At 44.0% G+C, this 27,348-nt stretch overlaps 1 protein-coding gene across 1 annotated transcript in view; it reads left to right on the top strand.

Moving 5' to 3' along the window:
* The window catches only part of IMPG1 (interphotoreceptor matrix proteoglycan 1), a 154,410-nt gene that overhangs the window by 22,253 nt on the left and 104,809 nt on the right, over positions 1-27,348 (top strand). The window contains exon 2 of the mRNA XM_060236274.1: positions 16,074-16,307. Within this exon, the coding sequence (XP_060092257.1) occupies positions 16,074-16,307 (234 nt within the window). The remainder of the gene's footprint in view (positions 1-16,073; positions 16,308-27,348) is intronic.

Here is a 27,348-nt window from a genome sequence, read left to right as displayed (position 1 = left end):
AGAAGACTCATTTTTCAAAACACTAGAGAAAATTATGAAAATTATGAAATTATGAAATTTTGTGATGTTGTGATTTTAAAATTTACTGTTTGTTTTTGCTTACATGGTAGCTACAAGTTTCATGTCTGAAGCAGGGCCATCTGGCACCCTAGGCAAGGCTAACTTTTGCCCCTCCCCCACTGATAACATCACCAATTCACATGGGGGTGCCCAATTCGGTGCCACCGGAAGGCCGGCGCCCTAGGCAATTGTCTAGTTTGCCTAGTGGCAGGACCAGCTCTGGTGCCAATGAAATAGTCCCCTAGACTTCAGGTTTCATTAAATTTTCATTTCAGTGTTTTATCATTTCATCACCATTATCAACTGCTTGTGGGGCAGATTTCTGGCAATGTAAAAGTAGGACACAAATTGTCAAAGAAATAAAACTGGAATGGAATCATTACAAACCCACCAACACCAATTCTCAATGTAGATTTTTAGATATACTGAATCTGGTTCATTTATTTATTTAACCTTTATACACTGTATTTCAAAGGAAATCCTATCAGTGCTCATAATAAATAACACAAATAAAAATTACAATTCCAAAACTGACATCAACCAATCCAAAATGTGTTGTTTTTCCAGCATCCCTGCTATACTTGAGGGGAAAAGGTCAGTGAGTCATGACAGATGCCTGTCTTTCTACAACTGTATTGCAATAAAAGAAGACTATTTCCACAGCTGTGAAAAACAGGGCAAATGCCTTTGCAAATAAGCATAACTAAGTGAAAGGGCAAAATCAACGCAGTCAGCCAATATTTTACACACAGATACAATCCTGATAAATAAAACATAATGAAGAATCCTGGGGAAAGGAAACTATCTGTGATTGGGGGGGTTAAATGGAATGGTATTTGCTGCACATGTTAAATTTTAACTTGTGACAGCCTGGGGAGGCGGGACTTGCAAGGATATGTTGCAAAATATTAGGGAACCCCATGTATGTTTACACTGTAGAGCTCTGGTCTGAAAAATATGTGTAGGGCTGAGACAGAAACTGTCTTCTGTCTCTTTGCTATGTTTAGCAGTCCTAAAGGAATATCTTCCTATAGGGCTGTTGTCAATAGGGAAGGGAAGACAGAAGAAGGTTGTTCCTCACTAACTTCCCCATCATTATCATGGGGGAAGTATCCATTTACCAATAATAAACCTAGGATATTGGATGAAAACTGCTGTTAGAAGCTCCGGTAGTCAGTTTAGGAAATTTTAAAAAGTTTTCTTTCTGTAGGAATGTTTTACTTTATAAGGAGAGGGAGCTGGTAATAAACTGTACCATCATCTACCTTCTTTCCAGTACCAACAGATGCAAATGTATGCTTTTAAAACTTCATACCTAATGATCTAGCTATCTGAAAGCATCTCAAACTATTATCGGTCTTAAAGATGCTTGTCTAGTCAAGCTCAGGATTTCATAGTCACCATAGCAACCATAGGGCTATCTCAGGTTGTTCTGAGCCTCAAACATGAGGAAGGTCATGTGCTAGATCTGTTTTTGTGCACTGAACAGATTTCTGGTGATGTGATGAAGGAGATGGCAGTGATATATTTGCCATGGCCAGATAACCAGGTGATTATGAAGGGTCAGGTGATTATGCCTACCTCTATTTGCAAAGGTAGGTGCCCCATTAAGTTGGTCAAGTTAAGCTGAGAGCCAGTGTGGTATAGTGGTTAAGAGCAGCGAACTTTGATCTGGAGAACTGGGTTTGATTCCCCGCTCCTCCACATGCAGCCACATGCTGATCTTGGGTCAGTCACAGTTCTCTCGGTTCTGTTCTCTCGAGAGCAGTTCTCTCAGAGCTCTCTGAGCCCCACCTATCTCACAGGGCATCTGTTGTGAGGAGAGGAGGGGAGATTGTAAACTGTTCTGAGATTCTGAGTGATGGGTAGGGTATAAATCCTCCTCCTCCCTTGGAGACTTACAGATCCACAGATTTCCAGATGCTGAGAATTTGGTCAGCAATTCAACTGAGGCTTTAATGGCAACCTGAGCATTGAGGCTTATAGATGGGATTGCTCCTTGGCATCTTCTCCCTTGGAAAGGAGTCTGACTCCTTGGTTTACCAATGATCTGAGGGAACTAAAAAGCAAGGGCGTTTTCGCACTTACCTTAAGCCGGAGCGACATCCCTCTTCACCACGCAGCGTCTGCACGGTTTTCGCACTAATTGCTGCGGAGCACCTGGAAGAGCCGCAAAGTCCTGCGGCTTTTGCGGCGCAAATGTTAACCGGTTTTTGGCGGTTTACATTTGTGCCGCAAAAGCCGTGGGACTTTGCGGCTCTTCCAGGTGCTCCGCAGCAATTAGTGCAAAAACCGTGCAGACGCTGCGCAGTGAAGAGGGACGTCGCTCCGGCTTAAGGTAAGTGCGAAAACGCCCCAAGTCATTTGAAACACTGCTGGAAGAAAACTCTAATTGGGTTAGACACAATACACCATACAGTTGATTGAAAAGTTTATGAGGTGGCCATGCCAGTGGAGAAAAGGGGTGTTTTTGTTCTGTTTTTGGGTTTGCTTGTTTTTTGCTTTTCTATTGCCATTGTATCTGCAGAATTTTGTTCACTTCATTTACTTAAATTGATGGTAGCCTGACAATGCCAGGGCAACATTTGTTTGAGCTAAAATCTGGCATGACTTGCGATGGTTTTTGTTAGATACTTTGTGGATGAAATCTCTCTCATCCAATCTGATTTAAACTTTATTGGTAGTCCAGATCAGGCAGTATAAATGTTGGAAGCACCTTCTGGACATGTTTATACGGTTAGCTTTGGCTTGGTCTCCCTGATGGATGTTGACAGCATTACGAGAGTTCCTGCAAATTATATCTATACCCATCTTGGCTAAATAATATATGGAGAAATAAAGGGTACCATTGAATTGGGCTACCCACCCAAAAAGGAAGCAATTATTAGATGATTCCTGAAAAAGTGAATGATCAAATTAATTATAACCCAGCTCCTAACCTACAAACTACATCATGTAATAGAGAGAAATTCCAGGTTTTCTGTATGAAACATCTGTCCTTGACCCTTTTCAATCCAGCTTCAGACCTGGTTTTGGAAGAGAGATAGCACTGACCTTATTAGTAGATGCTTTGCATAAACAGATAGATAGAAACATGGCTTTACATCTAATACTGTTGGACGTGTTAGTGATGTTCAATACTGCAGATTATGTAATCATTCTGCATCATCTGTGTAATGTACTGAGTGACGAGACGTGTTGAAGGCAACATGCTTTATTAGCGAGTACATCACAAGTCCCAGCAACGCGGGCCGGGTCGCGATTATATACATACCCCGGAACAACCTTCAGTCTGGCCAGGTCCATTCCTGGCCAGTTAAACTTCCCACCACAGATCTTGATTGGTGGAGCGTATTTGCGGAGCTACATCCGGGGACCAGTGGACTTCCACTGGTCACCTCCGTAGCGGCTGCTGTGTTGTAATTTTGGGACTGAAATGCAAGACACCTCCCCCTCTAGTTCAAGGCACGAAGTCTTTCAAGTAGGCTGGCGCCCTGCATTCCCGGGTCTATCTCCTCGGGGTTATTTGGGGAGCTGGAGCAGCCGCCGTGGCTGGCGGGGCGGCTGGTTCCTCGTGGTGGGGTGACGCCGGAAAAGGGCTGTCCATTGCCTGTTGCTGTTCCAGAATCTTCGCTCTGGGGGGGTGCTCCCTCCGCTGTGGTGCTCATCTGCCTGCATAGTCAGTGCGGCCGGCATATGCTGAGCAGCTTCCGGGGGTGTTGCTGTTAGTACTCCCCCGCTTCCCACTCCCCCGATCACTGTCGGTTCTTCTGGCAATGTGCAACGGCGCAGCTGGTCAATATGCCTCCTTAGGATCTGGCCCTCGTCCGCCAAGACCTCGTAGGAGCGGGACCCTGTGACCCACAGCACCCGGGCGGCTAACCACTCCGGCCCGCTTGCAAAGTTCTTTGCGTATACCGGATCCCCTGGAAAGAATCCCCTAGTGGCTTCCCTGGTTTCGGGGGAACTGTGGAGGTCCGTCACCCGGTCAGGATGCAACCTGTCTAGCCTCGTGATCAATTTCCTCCCCATTAGTAATTCGGCAGGGCTTAACCTGGTGACGGGGTTGGGGGTGATTCTGTTATCAAATAGGAAGGCTGCCAGGTGGTGATCCCAATCTCCCTGTACAATGCGACCCAGGGTCTCTTTAGTGGTGCGCACCATGCGCTCTGCTTGGCCGTTGGTGGCTGGATGGAAAGGGGCAGACCAAATGTGCTGGATGAGGTACCAATTCAAGAACTCCTGGAATTCCCGGGAGGTGAATGCGGTCCCATTGTCTGTGACGAGGGTCTCGGGAATCCCATGAGTGCAAAAGACCCTTCACAAGGCTCTGACCGCCACCGTGGTGGAGGTTGAAGCTATGGGGATCACTTCCAATCACTTGGTGTATGCATCGACTAAGATAAAGAATATTTGGCCCTGGTATAGCCCCGCAAAGTCTAGGTGTAACCGGGACCACGGCCTCCTGTTGGGCTCCCAGCGGTGGGCAGGGGCACTGGGCAGATCAGGTCGGGACTCTTGGCAGGGTTGGCACCTTCGAACCCACCCTTCTATCTCTTTGTCCATTCCCGGCCACCATACATAGCTACGTGCCAGGGCCTTCGTGCGCACTATCCCCGGGTGTGTTTCGTGTAGGGCTTCCAGCACTTTCTTCCGCAATGGGGGGGGGGGAACTACCACCCTGCTACCCCAGAGAAGGCACCCCTTGTGCATGGACAGTTTTTCTCTATGTGATGTGAATGCCCTGAATTCTGCATCCAGTTTGCCCATGGGCCACCCCCTTCCCACCCAGTCTAAAATGCATGCGAGGATGCGGTCTCTACCCGTGGCCCTAGCTACCTCAGCGGCGTTGAGGGGCCTCTCTGGTAGAGTCTCTATAAGCATCACATGGTGGGCAGGGGCAGGATCTGGGTCCATAGAGAGCAGTGGCAGGCGGCTGATGGCGTCCGAATGTCCCATAGCTTTGCTGGGGCGGTGGACCAGGGCATATGTGTACGAGTTGAGGAACTGGTTCCACCACAGGACGCGCTGTGACAGAATTTGTGGTGTCTGGTGGTCTGGGGCGAGGAGGCCCAGTAGTGGCTTATGGTCCATGGCGGTCGTGAAACGCCTACTGTACAGGTAGTCATTGAATATATGCACACCCGCCACTATTGCCAAGGCCTCCTTGTCTATCTGGGCATAGTTGTGCTCCACGGGGGTCAGGGTCCTCGAATAATAGGCCACGGGAACCTCCCTCCCATCTGAGAGTTGGTGCCCCAGAACAGCGCCCACCCTGTATGGGGAAGCATCGTAAGGCAGAATCACTGGCTTCGTCAGGATTCGTCAAAATGGTGGAGCATGTCATTGGAAACTAGGAGGTCCTTGACTGCCTAAAAAGCTGCAGCCTGCTTCTTTTCCCAGACCCACAGGGCATTTTTATTGAGGAGCCTATGAAGGGGTTCTGTGATGGCCGCTTTCTGGGGCAAAAATGAATAAAAAAAATGTAATAATCCCAAGAAACTCTGTAACTCCATCTTGCACGTGGGGGCCGGGGCGTGGGCAATAGCCCTGGTCTTGTCGGCCGTCGGGTGGATTCCTGCAGCATCTACTGCAAATCCCAAGAACTCTACCCTCAACACCCCAAAGGAACACTTCTCCTGCTTTACTTTAAGTCCCGCCACCTGGAAACGGCGGAGTACCTCACGCAGATGGCTGCTGAACTACTCAGCGTCTGGGGCGGCGATCAAAACGTCATCAAAAAATGGTTGCACTCTGGGGATCCCTTTGAGAAGAGAATCCATTATGCTCTGAAAACCCCCCGGAGCCACATTAACCCTAAATTGCAACCGCCGCACCCGAAAAGCTCCCCTGTGAGTCACAATGGTCTGGGCTTCTGCTGTCTCAGCATCCACCGCGAGTTGCTGGTACGCCTGGGCCAAGTCCAGTTTTCCAAAAACCTTAGAGCCTGCTAGGGTTGCCAGTACATGGCTGACCACCGGTACGGGGTATGGGTTGTCCTGAAGTGCCTTATTTATTGTGCACTTGTAATCAGCGCATATGCGCACATCTCCATTCGGCTTCACTGGAGTGACTATGGGTGTTTCCCATGCAGCACAGGATACCGGTTCTAGCACTCCCTGGGCCGTGAGGTGGTCCAGCTCCGCTTCTATTTTTGGTTTAAGAGCAAACAAAACTTGCCTGGCCTTCAGCCTTATCGGTCTCATATGGGGATCGAGGGGTAAGGTGATGGGAGGCCCCTTGTAGCACCCCAAGGACCCATCAAACACTTCCGGGAATTCCTGGCACACGTGCTCAAAATTTTGCGTTCGCATCTGCTGCACCCCCACTATTTGAATACCCCGCGGTCGAAACCAGGCCAGCCCCGGTAATGTGGTGAGCTGGCGTTTGACCATGAGAATGTCCAGCTTGCCCTTAAAGTTCTTAAACTCTACCCTTACAGTGGCCCAACCCAAATTCTGTACAGTGTTTTTTTGGAAGTCCCGCAGTATGAAGTCCGCCGATCGCAGTCAGGGCCGGCCACGGGGACAAAGATTTCTTAGTGACTCCTCCGAAATTATGGAGATGGAGGAGCCCGAGTCCAGCTCCATTATGCATGGAGCGCCCTCGATTAGGACCGGCCCCCTTGACCTTATCTGGGGTGGTGAGGGGCAAGTTCATTACCTGCAGGCTAGTCGATGCGGTCGAGTAGGCATCGGTCGAGTCGTGGTTGGTGGACTGGCATCTGCGGGTGGCCTTGGCCCAGCAAGCCCGCGCTATGTGGCCCACTCTTCCACAGTTCCTGCCATCCAAGTTGCGATAGGGGCAGTCCCGGAGCTCGTGTGGATCCCCACAGCTGGCGCACTTGGTGTTGGCTGGTCTCTCTGTCGCTCATGGCCAAGTGGGCGCTCTCGGCCCCATTCCTGGTTGGTGACGTAGCTGGTTTGCCTCCTCCTCCTCTGGGTTGCCCGGTGCCATCTCCTCCTGGTGGACGGCTTCCACTCGCGGGTTGTTGTAAGCTTTGGTTGCTCTCTCGAACGCGGTGGCGTCATTGAAGGCAAGTTGGAGGGTGAGCTCTTCCTTTGCGAAGAGCTTTTGCTGCAGTCTTTCGTCTCGGAGGCCCCAGATGAAGCGATCCCTCAGGGCTTCATCCAGCTTGTCAAAGCTGCATTTCCCCGCGATTTGGCGGAGGGCGGCCAGGTAGACGGCGGCTGTCTCTCCTGCCCCTTGATCCCTTTGTGGAAGAGGAATCGGTGGGCAATGATGGAAGGCTGGGGCAAGAAGTGCCCAGTCAGGAGTCTGACTATCTCCTCATATGTTTTCTCCGTGATCTTCGTGGGGGCCAAGAGACCCTTTGCGATCTCGAATGTGGCATCCCCGCAGACACTCAGGAGCACGTCTCTCTTACGGCTGTTGTCTGTAATCATATTCGCTTATAGGTAGCAGTCGACCAGTTCCGTGTAGGTCTCCCACCTATCGGGGTTGGCGGGGTCTAACTCTGCAAGGTGGCCTGTCGTCCCACTTGGGTTAGCCATGGCAGCGGCGGGTGCTTCCGTCTTCCTCAAATGCATGCCTTCCTCGTCTCCGGCCAGGTCAGCAAAGTCCCGCTTGGGGAGTTACCTGGCTAGAATCCCACCTTCGTCGCCACTGTAATGTACTGAGTGACGAGACATGTTGAAGGCAACATGCTTTATTACCTCCGTAGCGGCCGCTGTGTTGTAATTTCAGGACTGAAATGCAATACACAACAATCTGGAACGAGGATTGCTAGGAAATTACTGGCACTGGCAGCAGATGGGTGGGAACGTGGAGGTGTGAGGGGGCCTGGACTCCATTTCACAGTATCTTAACACAACAGTACACAGCCGCACTGTTTCTCAGTACAAACACCCCTCCCTGTTATTTAAGGAAAGAAAGATCCTCCCAGGGTTCCTTCAAATTAAGGAAAGGAATAAAGTAAGGACATTCAAATCTGTACAGAGTCTTTCCCTGTTTTGTTCACTAAAGCTTGGTGAGCAAGCATCAGTGTTCCCTCTAAGCTGAATTAGGATGAGCTAGCTCACAGATTTTTAGCCTCCAACTCACACCTTTTTGTCTTAGCTCAGGAAGGATGACCCCAGAGCACAATAATTTATGCAGTAGCTCACAACTTTAATGCCAGTAGTTCACAAAGTAGAATTTTTGCTCACAAGACTCTGCAGTTTAGAGGGAACATTGGTGAGCATATGTGGGATTTGCCATGCTGAGAGGCAGCAATGAAGTAGTAAATGCCAATCTTATGCTTCTTTGCATATTGTGAGGAGGGGCAGGGAGAATCGTTGTCTGGGAGCTTCGGAGGGGGGGCTCTGAACAGCCCCCTCATGCCCCCTCCTGCCCCCTCCGCTTGAGGATCCCAGGAAAAATAAGAAACCCAGGTGCCAGTTCCTGTCTTCCTTGTCCTCACTTTCCAAGAAAGCATTTTAAGTGCCTGGAACAAAGAGACACCTTCTCATGTCTGCAATCTGGGAAGATCCTTTAGATAAAAGATGAAACTTTCTGAATTTGATCTCAGTTGGGTGGAAAACAACAGATGGTGAGTATTGTGTTTCCAGTGATTTGTGTTTCCACTGAATGATACTCAAGCATAGTAAAGAATCCAAACAAGTGGGTTGCCACTATTAAGAAACACAGTCACCTTTAAAAAAAATTGAAACAAAATAATGTTGTATTTCTTCCACATTTAAGCCCTCATAGTGGACCACTAAATCTTGTTAATAATTATAATACATTAATGGAGCCTGGCATTGTGACAGGCCCAATGTCATCTGGCAGCTCTCTGTGGTTGAGTGAGGAAATCAAGCCCAGTTATCTCAGGTTCAAGCCCAGTTATCTCTGGTTCAACACTTCGACCACCAGACCATATCAGTCCTTATACCAATCCTAGCAACTTTCTACAGCGTGGCTGCTTCTGACTGTGCCTCTTTCTGGCCTGGAATGCATAAACTGATTCATAGAAAGCTTCTGGTCCAGTACATGGTTCCAGGACATAGCTATAGGACCCTTTCAACTTTTCAAATTATACCAGTTTGGTTATATGATGGAGACGATTTCAGAGCATAGCTCCCTCTAAGTTGCACTAGGGGACACTTGCACACAACATTTTAACAGGCAGCTTAGGGATTTCTAGTTCAACCCACAAGGCATTTCCCCTCCATTGGAAATAATGGAGGATGGGTTGCTTCCTTCAGGAGGTCGATAGAATTGGACCCCCAGAACCAATCTTTTTGAAACTTGGGGAGGTTTTTGAGGAGCGGCACCAGCAGCTATGCTGCAAATTTGGTGCCTTTTCCTAAAAAAAAATAGCCTCCCCAGAACCCCAGATACCCCTAAGTTGATTCTCCATTATAGTCTATTAGGGTTGCCAAGTCCTCTTTGTTCCAGAGCAGGGGACTTTTGGGCACATGTGAAGCACATGCGTGATGCAATGACATCACCCAGAAGTGATGTCATCACGCTGCGCTGGTGACACTGTGAGCAGCTGCTCTGGGCATTAATGGGAAAACGCTATGATTTTCCTGAACGCTCTAGCCATTTGGGAGGGAAAACCTATTGTACCGTAGAGCTTTCCCTCCCCAATGGCTAGAGCATTCAGGAAAATCATAGAGTTTTCCCGAAAACGACTAGTGGGCACTGTGCACCATCACCGGCGTGATGACATCACTTCCGGGTGATGTCATTTTGCCGGCAATGTAGGGGGAGGTTCCGTTCGCTGGCCCAATGTGGGCCGGTGGGTTGGGAACCTCCTGGGCAGGGAAACCCAGCCTGGACCAGGGGCTTAGCAGCCCTATAGCCTATGGGGCCCATTGACATAGGATACAATGGAGCTGGGGGGGGAAATGTTGTTTGCACATTATGCTTTTCAGTATAATTATGCTTTTCAGTATAATTTGTAAGCTGCCTTGAGTCACAGGGAAAAGTGAGATATAAACGTTTGACTAAATAAGTAGTTTGGGTAGGTTGATAACATTTTATAGCCCGACCTGAGCCTGCTTTGTTAGTTGGGCGGGATATAAATCAAATAAATTAAATTTAATTTAAGCAACTTCCTATTTGTTATGTTAGGCAGGGTTCAATGACTGTTCTTCCTCTGTTATACTTTATCTGTAACGCTGTTTGTCATATTTCATTTTTTTTAAAGTAGACTGCAAGAATTTACTCCCCCCCCCTCCCCAATGCTAGTATGTTTTTCTAACACTCAGCACAGGTCAATGGTCCAAGGGGTGGGTAGACCTGTTCTCCAGAGGCCAGGTCTACTGATATACTGAAACGAAGTGGGTAGACCTGTTCTCAGGAGACAAGTTCTACCAATATAGGGGTTAAGGGGTGCGTAGACCTGTTCATCAGAGGAGAGGTCTACCAATATAGTAGAAAGAGGTGGGTAGACCTGTTCTCTGGAAGTCAAAATTACAAATATAGTGCAAAGGGGTAGGTAGCCTTGTTCTCTGGAGGCCAGGTCTACCAATACAGTGGGAAGGAGTGGGTGAAATTTGACTGGATTCTGTTTTCTCTTATAATGTTTAAATTATTCTTAAAATATAGTTTAAATATCATTTAAAAGAATTTATTCTGAGATTTTTACAAGGTTCTGGAAGTAATCTAAAAAACTAATTTGCACAATAGTCAAATGTAGACTCACTCAGAACTTTAATGCTACTAGCTTTTTTCACTCATAAGGTACAATTTCTGCTCACAACACTGTAGAGCTTAGAGGGAACATTGAGCATAAGATGCTAGTTCCATCCTTCTGTACTGTGCGCCTAACAGTGAGAGCAGAATTGTACCTTTAAAAATTATTTGGTAGAATAATTTATTATGCCTTTCTCCCCAGTAAGGACTAAAGCAGCTTATATCATTCTCTTCTCCACCATTTTATCCTCAAAACAACACTGAGGGAAATTAGGCTGAGAGGGTGTGACTGGCCCAAGGTCACCCAGAAAAAATCCATGATTGGGGATTCAAACATGGGTCTCCCAGATACTAGTCTGACATGCTAACCACTACACCAGTCTGGTTCTAATAAATAAATAGATAAATATTTTTTAAAATGTTTTGCTTATAGGTTCTTCCTTGACCAAATGTAAGAGGAAATGGTTTACCAATGTTCAGCTATAGAACTCTTCATTTAATATGAAAGTGTTATCCACATTCATCTGTCAAATATTGGAGGATGTGGAATTATATGAAACTAAGATGAGTCAACTTAATTGCATACAGAAGGAGTGAAAGGGAAGACATATAGGAGAATGAGTAATTTTCATGTCATAAGACTTGATAATGGATATGCTGTTATTGAGCAGCTATAGAACCATGTCAGGCATATTTTAGAAGTTATACAATGTGATGGCATATATTTAAAATGTCTTCATGTTTTGTTGGTTTTGGTCTTAGGTAAAAATTTTAAAGGTGTGTAATTACTATGTAGGTAGGCACATGAACAAGTAGAGTTTTAGGGGGGATTAGATAGGATAATTACCCTGTTATAAATTGGGGGAAATTATACTGGATTTTTAATAATGAACTCATGTGATGTTGGACTGGAGACATGTGAGTTAAGAAGACCACTTTGGTATGAAGGTCATTGCTGGCCTGTCTCTAGTTCTAGTCGCTATCCTACTCTTCAGGGAATTCAGGGTGACATTTTGCCTTCACTTTTAGCCTCAAAATGAACCTAGTATATAAATTAGGCTGAAAAGGAGAGACTGGCTCAAGATCACCAATCAAGTTACATGCCAGAGTGGGAATCTCAGGGCTTTTTTTGTAGCAGGAACTCCTTTGTATATTAGGCCACACATTCTTGATGAAGCCAATCCTTCAAGAGCTTACAGGGCTCTTAGTACAGGTCCTGCTGTAAGCTCCAGGAGGATTGGCTAATTCAGGGGTGTGTGGCCTAATATGCAAAGGAGTTCTTGCTACAAAAAAAGCACCGGGAATCTGAACAAGTTTCCCAGTTTTAACATGACACTATAAACTCTACATCACATTGGATCTCACTACCTTTCTAACTCACAAACAATGGAGTTTTATAAAATTATTTATGGTGTGGACAGAAAGCATTTTTTTTCTCAGTGTCCCATAGTACTAGAACTTATGAAGTTGATAGGCAATTGGTTGTGGGTGGGGTGGGGAGGAATCAGGCATTGAAGTTATTTTCCCAGTGGGCCACTGCCCCCTCTACCAGGGGGAGCATTTGGCTCCCTGTACCAAATATTTGACAGCCATTGTGATGTAATAGTATTGGAATAGTATTGGAATAGAAGGTGAGAGTCTTCTATAAATCCTCACTGAGGCATAAAGTTTATTGAGCAACCTTGACCCAATTTCCACTCTGTCTCCACCTAACCTGCCTTACAAAGTGGATATGAAACAATCTGATGAAAGTGAGAACTATGTATGCTGCCCTAAACTCCATGGAGACAAAGTGGGAGAAAATCCCACTTTGATTCCACATGGTGAAAGCTTCACCTCCAGAATTCCTGCCTTGAACCAGCACCTGACACTTTGTGAGAACCAGTTTAGTGTAGTGGTTAAGAGTGTGGACTCTAATTGGGAGAACCAGGTTTGATTCCCCACTCCTCCACATGCGGCTGCTGGTGACCTTCGGCAGCCACAGTTCTCTCAGAACTGTTCTCTTAAGAGTAGTTCTCGAAAGAGCTCTCTCAGCCCCATCTACCTCACAGGGTGTCTGTTGTAGAGAGGCGATGAGAAAGGAGATTGTAAGCCATTCTGATACTCTGGTTGAAGGGCGGGGTATAAATCAAATCTACTCCTCCTCCTTCTCTTTTTCTGAAACAAAAAGTCTATCTGAGATTCAGCATTAGTCTGATTGAGCATTGCTGTAAGTTGTCATTAGAAGGGATCATATATGCTACCCTGAGTTCTTTGGAAGTTGTTAGTGGAATAAATTGCTTCTGCCACTGCCTCTTGATAGCAGGAATGACACTAAGTTTTCTCCCCATTCAGCAGCAGAAACTACTAGTAATGTGGGAACAGGCTGCAAAACACTGCCTCCGCTGTGTTTCCATAATGCACTTCTGTGCCAAAAAAGAGAGCAAACTAGCACCATTGTTATAGTGCAGTTAAGCCAATTTAGTAATACCTAGTAGTCCAGGTTTTAGTCCTTCCATTCTACCCATGCCTCTGTTTTGGGTGGCACTATTTTCTTCACATATGAAATAGTTAACTCCTGCTAATTCCCAATCTTAAATTTACACATTCCTGCAACGTTTATTATTACCTATAGAAAATTAACTTTCACCCCATATATGCTATTGCAGCTTGTTCTTTTTAACTTGTGACAAATTAGTGACAGCTCCATTTCAATTGACCAGACAGAGATTAACAAATATGACAAGACTGCTTTGTGACTTTTTGTGTTCTTTTGGAAGATTAACTGTTAGGTTGTTGTGGTTTTTAAAGGTAAAGGTAGTCTCCTGTGCAAGTATCCAGTCATGGGGTGACATCACATCACAACATTTTCTTTGCAGACTTTTTGTTGTGGGGTGGTTTGCCATTGCCTTTTCCAGTCATCTACACTATCCCCAGCAAGCTGGGTACTCATTTTACCAACCTTGGAAGAATGGAAGGCTGAGTCAACCTAGAACTGGCGACCTGAACGCAGTTTCTGCTGAGATGTAACTCAGGTCATGAGCAGAGCCTGAACTACAGTACTGCAGCTTACCAGTCTGCACCATGGTAGTTCACTGTAGATCAAAGAGCTGTCATTCTGTAGGTTAAGGTTTTTATTTTGTTTACCTTATTTACACTCCACCTTTTCTTATTTGGACTCAAGGCAGATTACATAGAGTCAATACAATCGCCAGGATGGAATATTCAATAAAAAGCAGGGCTTTTGGTAAAAAAAGTCCAACAGGAACTCATTTGCATATTAGGTCACACACCCCTGTCATCACCATTTTTCGCACAGGGCTTTTTTGTAAAAAAAAACCAGCAGGAATTAATTTGCATATTAGACTGCACCCCTGACACCAAGCCAATTGGAACTGCGTTCCTGTCCGTTCCTGATAAATAGGCAATCGGATTAGGGTTGTAGAACTAACCAGAAGTCCAAAAACAGAACTGAAGTAAAATATAAGTATTGACATGACACATTAATTACACAGTAGGATCCTAGTTTCAGCAAGGTATACACAGTAGTATAGATCACAGTCCCTAATGACTTATCCAAGTAACTTTTTGAATCATTTAGCACCTGTTGCCTCTGTAATAAAGCTGTCTTGAATAATTCAGTTTTGCATTGTTTGCAGAAAGCCAGGAGAGTGAGAACCTTCCTGACTTCCTCAGGCAAGCCATTCCATAAGGTGGGGGCCACAACGGAGAAGGCACGTATGTGGCAGTTGTTGATTTTGCCCATTTGCAAGTTGGCACGTGTAGAAGACATGGCTAAGATGAGTGAATCTGTGGTGGAGCATAGAGGGAAAGACACAGCCTCACAGATTTGAGGTTCCAAGCCCAACGATAACCAAAATCTTAAACTGAGCCTAGCAACTGATGGGCAGCCAGTGGAGTCTTTGAAGAATAGGAGAAATATGCATGCTCCATCTAGTTCCTGAGCCCCAGCATTCTGCACCAACTGGAGTTCCAAATTGGTTTTAAAGGGAGACCAATGTACAGTGCATTATAGTAGTCTAATCTCAATGTTACTGTGACATGGATCCAGATTACTATATCAGCCATATCAAGAATTGCATCTGTAAATATGCAACAATGGTGCTGAACAGGTGCTTCATTCTGTTCATACAAGAGTTATTCCTCTTATACTATGTGTAAAATTAACAGTTCAATTCTATGCAGAAGTACACCCTTCTAAATCCATTGAAGTCAATAGTCTTAGAGGGGGGGTGGTTCTGCTTAGTGTGGCACTGAGAGCCTTGTTACATACAGTAACAAGCAATTACAAATTTTGTGCTTGGTAAAGGACATTCACAAGGAAGTTAATTAAGAATTTATGCAGTAGCAGAAAGAACACTACAAGTCCTGTGATATTTCAGTGGAAGTGCCACTTCCTTCCCTTCTCTTGCAGCATTCAGGTTTGATTCATTCAGTTCCAAATTGCTGAGATGAAGCATTTTTACCTCTTATTTTCTCTTTTTATCTGCCTAACAACCATTGACATAATAATTAATATTTATCGCTTTGCTCATTTCATAGGGAAAAGAAGTCTCGGGCTTAAATCATTCCTGCTGCATTTGAAACTTGTCATGCTCCATTAAATATTTAGCTGTAAATTTTCCTAACATTCTTATTTTCTTGTAAGCTTTGTCTCTGGGAAAACATTTGATTCCTTTCCTCTTTCCCTTAGTAAAGCTGAACCTTTCCAAATGCAATTGCTACCTGCAACCAATTTATCAGTATCCAAACTATGCACATTACCTTGGCCTCTTGGAAGATATTTTCTGCCTCAGAAATTTTTCCAATTATCTACAAAATGTGCATTTTCTATTTTCAAAGGAGTTCTTTAAACAAACCCTTTTATTCTATTTACCTTTTTTCTGTCTCCAAAGTGCTTGTGAATTTTTTTTAAAAAAAAGCCACAAAAGTGTTTCAGAATTGTCTTGAAAGCTCATTTCAAATAACCTTTTTAATTTTGGTAAGCAGCAACAAATAGAATCTAAAGTAAAATTATGTCACCGGATGCTCGTTAATTATACTCAAGAAAATGAAAACACTGCCCCCCCTTCCCCTGGAAATCCAAAGCTTACAACAACAAATAGTCTATTGGCAACAAAGACAATTAAACTTTCACAAGCCAGAACCACTTTGTCAGATACATGAAGTGTTACATTGTTGACAGAGATATAAATAAAGCTACAAAATGAGAATAAACTCTTGTTAACTTTTGATGAACACGCATGATAGTGTGTTGACATGTTGCCATGTCATTGACATTTTGAAGTCAATTTAATTATCACACACAAGATACAACATCCACGTGCTCTCTGTATTGCCTTCTATTGATATTTTTCTTTTGCTTTCAGAAATCCCTAATAAAATTAATCGTGGTCAAACCAAGCAACTTGCAGATGCTTCAGAGTCAGAGAAGTCAGAAAGGACGACCAAGAGATCTAGAGTTTCGACCATTCGAAGGATATTTGATATGGCTAAACACCGAACAAAGAGATCTTCTTTTTTATCAACTGGTGTGAAGGTTTGCCCTCAAGAATCAGTGAAGCAAATTTTAGCAAGCCACCAAGCTTATTATAGGCTAAGAGGTGAGAGATTGTTTCCATTTTTCTTATATTTTTGTGTTTGTTTCAAGCAACTCTAACTTTTTGTTGTTGGCCATTTTGTATCAGTTTCCTGAAGCAAACTAATACCATGATATATTAGGCAAGGCAGTGTTGGTGGTTTTTAGATTATAGATTAAAATTCCTCCTCAGTCAGCTCAGCAGGTGGTTTAAGGGTCATTGTTGTCTGTCAAATTTAGCTCCCAGGATTATTTAGATACAAAAAATTAGATAATGAACAGGAACAAAGTAATCTTTTAATTTACCCATAAATTATTTCGGTCAAAATTTTTTTTGAAAATTCTGGATTTTTCAGATCCAGTAGACCCAAATAAAAAAAAAATACAGAGGAAAAAAAGCAGCTTTAAAAAACAACTGAGAAATGTCTCAACTGGGGTTCTTTGAAGCAGTCTTTTAAACCAGACTGCACCAAAGTGTTTACAAAGCAGCTGTTCCTGCAGGGAGAACTCTCTTAGCAGGCTCTGCTGGGCAGCCCTGGTTGAAACTGGACTGCCCAAGAGCCAATCAAGCAGCTGACCCTGTTAGGAGAGATGTCCTTGCAGGCTTGGCTGAGGCTCTCTTCATCAGTCAACTGCCCAAAAGAGCCCCAGCTGAGCTGGCAGGGAGAGTGCCCCTTTGGCTGTTTTGCAGGCTGTCTTCTGCAGTCTCTTTAAAAACCCACTGTTTAAAGGGACCACAAAAGAAAGCCCAAAAACAGCTGAGGGGGGGGGGCAATCTGCTCCATCTCCTCAGCTGTTCTTCAAGTTTGCCAATAATTCCCAAATACATATGTGATTTTTGGAAGTGATTTTTTTTGTTCTCCTGCAAAATCCCAGTTACATTTGGAATCCTGAAATATACCTGGAAAATATTGATGAGGCATTTTTGAGGTATAGTCATGATTTGTGTAGACCTGAATGCATACCCTTAGCAGCAACATCTATTTGAGAAATTATCATAAGATTAGCTGGACATGGTAAGCGCGCAAAGACATTAGCAGCAAGTCTCCATTCAAAAATTTCAAATTGATTTAAAAAAATGGCTATATATATATATATATATACACACACATACACACACATACACATACAAATAGCTCACCAAATTATTAGCTCCTACTTCAGAACTGGTATGCATGAGATGAACCAAACCAGTGGGTGCTCAAGAATGCCTAGTCATTGTTTTGTACAACTTTTCCCTCGCCATTTCTTTTATATGTTTTGTGGATTGGGCTTGCTTTTGGAGGTGGCTGCTTTTCAGCTGTTTGTTTTTATATTTTTCAATGTACTAAATGTCATTTAAACTTTGATGGTAAGCTACTTGAGTTCCTGGTAGATACAGTATCAGAGCCAGGGCTTTTCTTGTAGGAAAAAGCCCAGCAGGAACTCATTTGCATATTAGGTCACACCCCCTGACATCACCATTGTTTCACACAGGGCTTTATGTAGAAAAAGCCCAGCAAGGACTCATTTGCATATTAGGCCACATCCCCTCATGCCAGGCCAGCCAGAACTGTGTTCCTGTGCGGTCCTGCTAAAAAAAAACAAACCAGGGCACATATATTTTGAATGAATGAATGACTTCTGGGTGAACCATGAGGTTTCAACTATATGTAAGGAACTTGTTTGCAATGGTCCAGAATCTGTACTGTATAGAAATCCAAAACTGAAACAGAGTTTTAAATATTCATACCTAATGTTGATACTATGAGAAATGAACATGTAAAGAATGGTCTGGTTGTATTCCATGTGGAGATCACCATTCTGTAGAGAAATAAAAGGCAAATCCATACTTTCCCGCACATCTTTTACGATCTGATCATATGACTTATGATTTGTTTTCAGGCACAATCCAATGTACTGACTCTTACCTTTAAGTCCCTAATTGACTTACGAGGAGGATACTAGAAGCTTTCTCCTGTACTGTTCTCCTGTACCATTAAGATAATTTCAACCTTTCCTATGGAAGAGGGGTGGAGGCAGTCAAGGACTGGCTTTTTTCATTGATGGTACCTCATCCTTGGTACATTCTACACTCAGAAGTTAATTTGGTGCCTAGAATACTGCTCTTTACAAACAGTTTTATTTGTGTAGATCTTTGATAGTTCTTTCTTGACCTGTTTTCTCAGCACTATATAGCATATATTGTTTTTTATCTTATTGGCCCTATGTTTTGTGAACTGTTATTTTTCCTGTCAATATATTTGTTCTACTAATTTTTATTCTGATTGTGCAGTACTTTAAGATATTTTTATAATTATTCAATTGTTTATTTTCTTTGGTTCTAAGTTGTTCAATTGTTCTTTTTAAAAAATGGTTGTAAGCAAGCTCAAATGGTTAAGAAATATTCTGAAACATACATGTTTACTCAGAAGTACCATCACAGTGCTTAAAGGGGCTCGTTCTTATTACATATCCATTAGGAATGCAGTTTAAATCTAACCGTTGCTGTATCTCTCAGCCAAATGTGAAAACCATCTGACATGACAAGAAGTGTGTTTTGCCAATCTGAAAGTTATATCTGTTGTAATTGATCTATGATGGATCATCAACACGTGTAAAGTACCATGATTTGATGCCACAATCAGTGTGTGAGCTGCTGGATTGGGAATGACTCAAGATAATTAACAAGGCGACTTGGCAGATACATCCTGGGATTCCCTAACAGTTTTACCTACAGAACAGATAACATCCCTGAAATAAAGTTAAAGAGGTGTCCATTGGCACTTTTATAACTAACAATTTATTTACCAGAAGATTTTGTCACTCAGAGCTCAGTTCAAATAAGCTCTAAATCATGAAAGCTTGTGGGGAACTGAATTCTGGTAATCATATAGGTGCCACGGCTTTTTCATTTTGCAACAAGCTCACACAGCTAGCAATCTGGAGTTATTAACCCTGAAATAGTAATATTTGGATGTTGACAGTGTTGTAAATTTTATGGCAGAAGTACAGTGGTAATGGAATCCAGCAATATTCAGTGGGTTTTAGCCTAATATCCATGCTGAAACCTGGAAAAAATGTGCAGCTGCCTCTACTCAAGGCTGTATTTACTGTCCTCATTTCTTAAATGTTATTACCTGTTAAGGTGATTTTGCCCCACCTTACAGGATTCCCCTTTATCTCGTTCTTAGCTGAGCAGACTATTTTTCTTTCATCTTTGGTTTGTACTCTGGCTGTTCCACCTGGTCGTTAGAATGTATATTGGGAAATGCTGACCCAACCTAGGAAATTGAGGAAAAAATCCTTGTTTTGTCCTTGTTTGATAATGGCATATGAGAGTGTGATCTTTTCCCCTAATGTATGCTTTGTTTGCGGAAAGGCTTTGTTGCCTCAGGTACAAGGTGGTATAACTGGATCTTTGTTGTTGAGGTTGTCAGCTGAGGGTTGAGAAACTCCTGGAGATCTGGGGTTGGAGTCTTGAGGGGGATATTAGTGGGTGTAATATCATAGAATCTACCCTCCAAAGCAGCCATTTTCTCATGGGGAACTGATCTCTGTAGTTTGGAGACCAGTTGTAGTTCTGAGACATCTCCAGGTACCACCTAGAGATGACTTATTACTAGGATTGTTATGATCCAAATGTAGGTGTGTGAAGAAGGATCCTATATTTTAGTGTTCATGTAGAATCATGTTTATTAATAGAATTAATAAACATTTTAGGGATAAGAGAGAATAATGACCATCTCTTAGTTTTACATGTGTAGGAAGCATTCAAAGAAGTGATTGATTCCATACCTGCAGTGCAAGTGTGGCCTATACCAGCGGTACTTACTCTGTAGTTCACAGTGAGCCACAGTTGCAGTTAACATCAAACAAAACAGCCAGATTGACTTCCATTCCTGTCAGGAGGCCTGCCCTGAACCCCAGAGAGGATTGCAGCCAGATTGGAGAACTGTATTCAGAAGAGCCACAGGTAGCAAGTCAAAGAGCCACATGTGGCTGCTGAGCCACTGAGCATCACAGGTCTAGAGTGGCTTATATCATCACATGAATAGTTTCATGTAGAATAGTGAATTAGCAAGATCTTTTCATGTCTGAATGTTTGACATAGGATTTTTAAAACTATTCAAAATGTGGACATCTATACAAGTCTGTGTTGCTCTCACAAGGGAATAGCATGAATTTAGAGGAAGAACCTTATGACAGTGAGATTCAGTACTTATAGCTACACAAACCATCACTTGCACTGCAGTAGTCATGCTGGATTAAGAAGAAGATGATGATATTGGATTTATATCCCACCCTATACTCTGAATCTCAGAGCAGTCACAGTCTCCTTTTCCTCCCCCCCCCTCCACAACAGACACCCTGTGAGGTAGGTGGGGCTGAGAAAGCTCTTGCAGCAGTTGCCCTTTCAAGGACAACTCCTACAAGAGCTATGGCTGACCTAAGGCCATTCCAGCAGCTGCAAGTGGAGGAGTGGGGAATCAAACCTGGTTCTCCCAGATAAGAGTCCTTACACTGAACCACTACACTGAACTGGCTTTCAAGAGAGAGTCTGGATAGCATATCTATATTGCATGCAAAGACAGATATAACAGATATTAGGGAATAGATTCAGGTGGGTAGTTATGTTGGTCGGAAGTAGCAAAACAAAGTTTAAGTCTAGTGGCACCTTTAAAATCAACAAAGTTTTGCTCAAGGTATAAGCTTTTGTTTGCATGCACACTTCTACAGGTACAATGAAATGGAAATTACGATTCCATACAGAGAGGGTGAGCAGTAAATTATGCATAAGGAATGTATTTATCAGATTCAAGGACCAAACAGGAATAACAAGTTTAGTTTCTATGGTTACCATTTGTTTGGGTTTAATTCCAGGGGGAAAACATAGTGAAGGTAACAAATATGTCAAAATTGGAGACGTATAGACAGGTGTATCCTTAATTGTGGAATGCTGAGAGTAATTAACTGAGAGCCTACCATTGTGCTGCTCCATTTCCTCTCAAGCATGGAGGTGGCCTTACAGCATCTTCTTTGAAGTGGAGCTACTGACTGTATAGAATTATCTCCCCTGTCCCCAGACCAGAAAAATGCATTCCAATCTGCCATTCCAAATTGCATCTACTATTCATTTCATTACATTGCATTCTACTATTCTAGTCTATTATTCTAAATAAGAAATAAAATAAAGAGGACATATGTCCCTTCTGGTGGAATGGTAAGAATACAGATGTTAGGGTTGAATGAGGTTAGCATATATAGTGAGATAAGAAACCAATATCCTTGTTAGGTCCTGGGGATTCCATTGTTCTGAGTGTTGTGATAACTTGCAACTCAGCAATTTCCTTTTCTAGTCTGTTCCTGAAGTTCCTTTGCAATAAAACAGCTACTTTGAGGTCACCCATTGAATGTCCTGGAAGGTTGAAGTGTTTGCCTACAGGTTTCTCAGTCTTATGATTCCTGATGTCAGATTTGTGTCCATTTATCCTTTAGTATAGAGTTTGACCTGTTTGTCTTATGTAGAGAACTGAAGGGCATTGTTGGACTTAACAGTATATACAATGTTAAAAGATGAGCATGTGACTAAGCCTGAGATGGTGTAGCTGATGTTGTTAGACCCAGTGATTGCGTTGTCTGAGTGTATGTGGCAGCAATGTTGGCATCTGGGTTTACTGCAAGCTCCAGCACCAATGCCCATGTTCAAATTAGATGTTGCAGTCAGACTTCTGCCCTTGCTATGGGACAGAGACTGTGCTGGTTGCTTTGACAGATGATCTCTGCAGAGAGCTGGATCGAAGTGGGTTGGCACTGCTGCTGTTGTTTGACCTTACAATGGTGTTTGACACAGTCGACTACAGTCTTATGACTCACCAGTTCACCAACATAGAAGTCCATGGGGTAGCCCTACAATGGCCTTCCTCATTTTTCCACAGTCAGGGACAGAGGGTGGTGCAGGGGGAGGATGTGGGGATCCTCATGGGGCATGCCTCCCCGCAGTGTTTAACATCTATATGCTCCCCCTCACCCAGATAGCATGGGATAGAAAAGGCAGAGGAAGAAGTACTTTTCTCCCTTTCTCACAATACAAGAACTCGTGGGCACTCAATGAAATTGCTGAGCAGTCAGGTTAGAATGAATAAAGGAAGTACTTCTTCACCCAAAGAGTGATTAACATGTGGAATTCACTGCCACAGGAGGTGGTGGGGGCTACAAGCATAGCCAGCTTCAAGAGGGGATTGGATAAAAATATAGAGCAGAGGTCCATCAGTGGCTATTAGACACAAGGTATAGATGGAACTCTGTGTTTGGAGCAAATGAAGATCTGCATTCTTGGTGCTTTGGGGAGCACAGTGGGAGGGCTTCTAGTGTTCTGGCCACACTGGTGGTCCTCCTATTGTCACCTGTTTTTTGGCCACTGTGTGACAGAGTGATGGACTTGATGGGCCATTGTCCTGATCCAACTTGGCTGCTCTTAAGGAGTTTTGGTCTTGGATGTCATCAAAAAGTGGATGTCACCCAGCTGTATCTGTTGTTGGGTGACCAGTCAACCACTGTCCTACAAAATCTGGCTGAGGGATCGGAGACTGTGGTGGGTTGGCTAAGAAAAAGCAGACGAAAGCTGAATCCGATCAAGACAAAGGTCCGGGGGGGTGGGGGCACAATGAGACTGACACTGGAGTACAGACTTCCAGCTCTTCACAGAGCACCAGTGATACTGATGTCATCTGTCATGAACCTGAGCATGATGCTGGATACCTCCTTGTCAATGGAAGTCCAGGTCACTCATATTGCCAAGGGTTTTTTTCATCTTTTTTCCAGTTTTTTAATCTCCTTTCCCACCATGTCCTGACCTGGCCACAGTGATACATGCAATGGTCACCTCCAGGTTAGACTACTGTAACTTAATCTATGCCATTCTGGCTTTTAAATCTATGCTGGCCTACCTTTGAGGCTGATCTAGAAAATCCAGCGCGTCCAGAATGTGGTGGTGTGAGTCCTGACAGAAATGCCAAGGATGGCACATACCGTATTCAATCTGTGCTGTGCCAGCATCACTGGCTCCCAGTGGAGTACTGAATCAGATTCAAGGTTTTAGTTCTGACCTTTAAGGCCTTGAGAGGTCTGAGATGAATGTATCTGCAGGACCATCTCCTCAGTTATGTCCCTGGAAGAGCACTACGCTCTACTGGTAATAACTTTCTGATGGTCCCTGGCCCTAAGGAGGTCTGGCTATCCTCAACCAGGGCCAGGGCCTTCTTGGCCCTGGCTCCAGCCTGGTGAAACACTCTGCCAGATGACATCAGGGCCCTGTGGGATCTTATGCAATTCCGTAGAGCCTGAAAGGCAAAGATGTTCCACTGTGCCACCATGAAGTGAGCCGGTGGAAACTGGAGCACCCCTGAGCATCCAGACAGCCCCTGGGGGAACATCCAGAGTGCTCATGTGCCCCATCCACAGCTCCCTGGGTGCTTTCCGGGTGCTTCCCAGCCACCCACTTTGCAAGGGGTACCTTTTTGAGCTAGCTGGAAATAAGTTTGGGGGGGGGGGTCAGGGGCGGGAGTGGGATGGCAGGCAGATGTGCACATTTGGATGTGCTTTTGGGGGGCACTCCCTTGCTGTCCCTGGGGCAGCTTTATTGCCCAACTGAACACAGCCATAGGGTGTCAAATGTTGTTTTTTAGTCCTTTAGTAAATAGTAACTTAAATTGTTTTAGCTTCTATGTTGTTTTTACTGTATATGATGTAAATTACTCAGATAGGCTATTAGGCGATGCTGATGATGATGATGATGATGATGATGATGATGATGATGATGATGATGATGATGATGATGATAAGGCTTGCCTCCCAGTAGTGAAAGAGAACTGTTATTATCCAGTAGAGGTTGTTTGTCACTGATGTCTTGAACAGTTTTGAGTTGAGAGCTTTATGCAGCTACTAGTGATGTTCTGTTATTGTCTCTTTGGGGCCTGTCTTGCAACAGGTTTTCTCTGGGTACCATTCTGGCTTTTAAATCTGTTTCTTGACTTCATCAGGTAAATACTTTAGTTCCAAAAAGGTTTGTTTTAGATTCCTCAGGTGGTGATCTCTTACTGTAGGATTGGAGCAGATGTGTCTGTAGCATAGACCCTGTCTGTATACAGTGGATTGTTTGGTATGTTCAGGATGGTAGCTGGAGGTATGTAGGTATGTTTGTTGGTCAATAGGTTTTTGGTATAAGGTGGTGTATAGGCGTGCATTGTGTATTTTTAGAGTAATGTTCAGAAAATGTATTTCTTGCATAGATTGGTTCATTATCAGTTTGGTGGTGGGGTGAAAGTTATCAAATGTTCCATGGCTTCTTTACCAGTATCCAGACCATAAAAATGTCATCATTGTATTGCAGGTATAAGAGAGGTATCAGTCGAAGGAAGTTTAGGAAGAATTGCTCCAAGTCAGCCATAAGGATGTTAGCATGGCTGCCCATGGCTGTACCACTGATCTGAAGGATCAAGTAGTTCCCAATCTGGAAGTGGTTATGAATGAGAATGAAGTGGCGCAGTTTGGTGGCAAAGTCAATTGTGATATTGTCAGAAATCATATCCCTCATGGCTTGTAGTCCATCTATGTGTGGGAGGTTGGTATACAGAGATTCTACATCCATGGAGCCTAAAATAATAATCTCTGGAAAGTTGTTCAAAGACTGTATTTTCCTCAGAAAGTATGTGGTATTGCAAGTATAACTAGGAGTGTTGATGGCATAGAATGGAGTCCATATATCCAGATACCTCCGTGGTGATAGTGCCTATCCCTGAGACAATGGGGTGTCCTGGGTGCTAGGTTTGTGTATTTTGAGTAGAAGATAAAAGGTCCCTGGTCAAGGTTCCTGAGGCGTGTCTGAAAGGATCTGTTCCTAAATGTGCAGGGGCAGCTGGAGCTCATTTGCATATTAGGCCACACCCCTGACATCACCATTGTTTCACACTGCAGGAACTCATTTGCATATTAGGCCTGACACCAAGCCAATCGGAATTGTGTTCCGGTACATTCCTGCTCCAAAAAAAAAAAAAGCCCTGTGTAGGGGTAATTCCTTTATACTCTTTAGTTCTTTTATTATTATTATTCCTGTGAGGGGTCCGGTTGTTTATAAAAAGCAGTATTTGAGAGTTGTCTTTGAGCCTTCTGGATGTAGTCTGATCTATTAATGATGGCAATGGCTCCACCTTCATCTTTCTCTGTAGAGCAGTGTTTCCCATTTGCAGAGTTGTGACCCGGTACCGGGCCATGGAAGCCTCACTACCGGGTCACAAGAAAAGCCAAAGCTAGCCCCACCCTCTGCAAAGCTAGCCCTGCGCCATCTCTGTATTGTGCAGAGGAGCTGGGCTGCCTCTCCCTCCTTCTCTCTCGCTCCCAGTGTTTGAGAGAAAAGCTAGCATCCACTGACACTTTAGATCCATGAAGTGTTCTTCAAGGTACGAACTTTCATGTGCCTTGCAGTAAGTTCTTTTGGGGAGATTTCCCCGGGAGGCCTGAGTGGCAAAGAAGGGTGTGTGTGTGTGTTTTTCAGCCAGGAGGGGCGGGGAGTGGGCATTCCAGTAGCTATTTTTTTTTAACAAATGACCCCTGGGTGGAATTTTTGCTGACTGGTGAGGAAGGCTTTTTTTTTCTTCCCCCCCCCCTTCTTTCTTTCTTTCCCTGCAAGTGATGCTCTGTATGTATTCTTGGTGCTGGGAGTGGGGGAGAAGCAACAGTGGGAGGGCTTCTAGTGCCCTGGCCCCATTGGTGGACATTCTGGTGCTTTGGGGGCATTGTATGAGGGAATTTTGGACTGGATAGTCCACTGGCCTGATCCAACATGGCTCCTCTTATGTTTATGTTCTTTCTTTCCATTTTCTTTCCCTTCCTTTCTTTCTTTCTTTCTTTCTTTCTTTCTTTCTTTCTTTCTTTCTTTCTTTCCCTTTCTCTTTCTCTTTCTCTTTCTCTTTCTCTTTCTCTTTCTTTCCTTCCATTTTTACTGGATGAAGCTTTTCTGTTCATCATACTGTTGTTGCAGACATAGGAGCTCTGCCAATGAAAAGTTGGCACCCCCAGTTGTAGCTAGCTGGCCGTCTATGAGATTTCTGTGTGACTGACTGAGAGTGAGAGGTGTGGGGCAGAAAGAGATTATTGGAGATCACTGTGGTATATCTCAACAGCACTGGAAGTGATGGTACTATGAACTTGGCACCATTTTACTGGTCCTGCTTTTAACAGCTGTCTGACACCAAAATTAAACTCCTCCTGTAGATATTAAAAAGGATGAAAGAAGTCTACTGGCTAAGTATCTGGCTAAGTAACAGGTTGCTTTTAAAGGCATGGGAAACACAGCCAGTAAAAAGCTGCAAGCCCCTCATAAATATCCTTTTTGGGTTAACTTCAGAAAAGCTTGTATCAACTTCATATAACTTGAAATTAATTCATTAATTGCAATACAATTCTCTGCTACCTTTCACAGCAATTTCCCAGTGTTTCAACCAAAGAAAAGTATGAAAAATAGCTGTCGAAAGATTTTCTTGAAACCAAGCAAGCTTGGTTGTAGCTTGAGGCAGGGTTCCAGTAGTAGCAGCTGAAGGAAGGGCCTACTAAATGCGTCAGCATATTTTGAGGTAGAGCAGCTGCCAGGGCCCAGTATGGGTGGTACACAGTGCTGGCATTCCTGATGGCAATGGCAACAGCACTCCCAACTGCATACACTGACCAGTGCTGTTGAGGAAGGGATGTATAGGTGGTGCAGGCAATTGAACATGGGCACTAGGAGTGCTTGCAAGCTGGAGAAGAACACACAAACAGATAGGTGCATGCAGGTGTGGGAGTGAAAAGAGAGGACCGCCCACTTTCCACCCCCATTTTGACTCAGTATGAGTTTCAGAAAGATTTTTCTGAAAATGAATTTACTTCAGAAGAGGCAGGTTTTGGTGGAGTGCCCTGGAAATGACATCACAGGAAGATGTGGAGTTTTGGTTCAGTGTGCCCCGGAAGTGACATCACTTGGCCCTTGACACCACAGGAAATTATATAATTCCTGTTTCCTGGCTCCATCCCCAAAGTCTCCTGGCCCCACC

This window comes from Heteronotia binoei, chromosome 1, assembly GCF_032191835.1.
Source record: "Heteronotia binoei isolate CCM8104 ecotype False Entrance Well chromosome 1, APGP_CSIRO_Hbin_v1, whole genome shotgun sequence".
NCBI lineage: Eukaryota > Metazoa > Chordata > Lepidosauria > Squamata > Gekkonidae > Heteronotia > Heteronotia binoei.
This window is presented reverse-complemented; position numbering and strand designations above follow the sequence as displayed.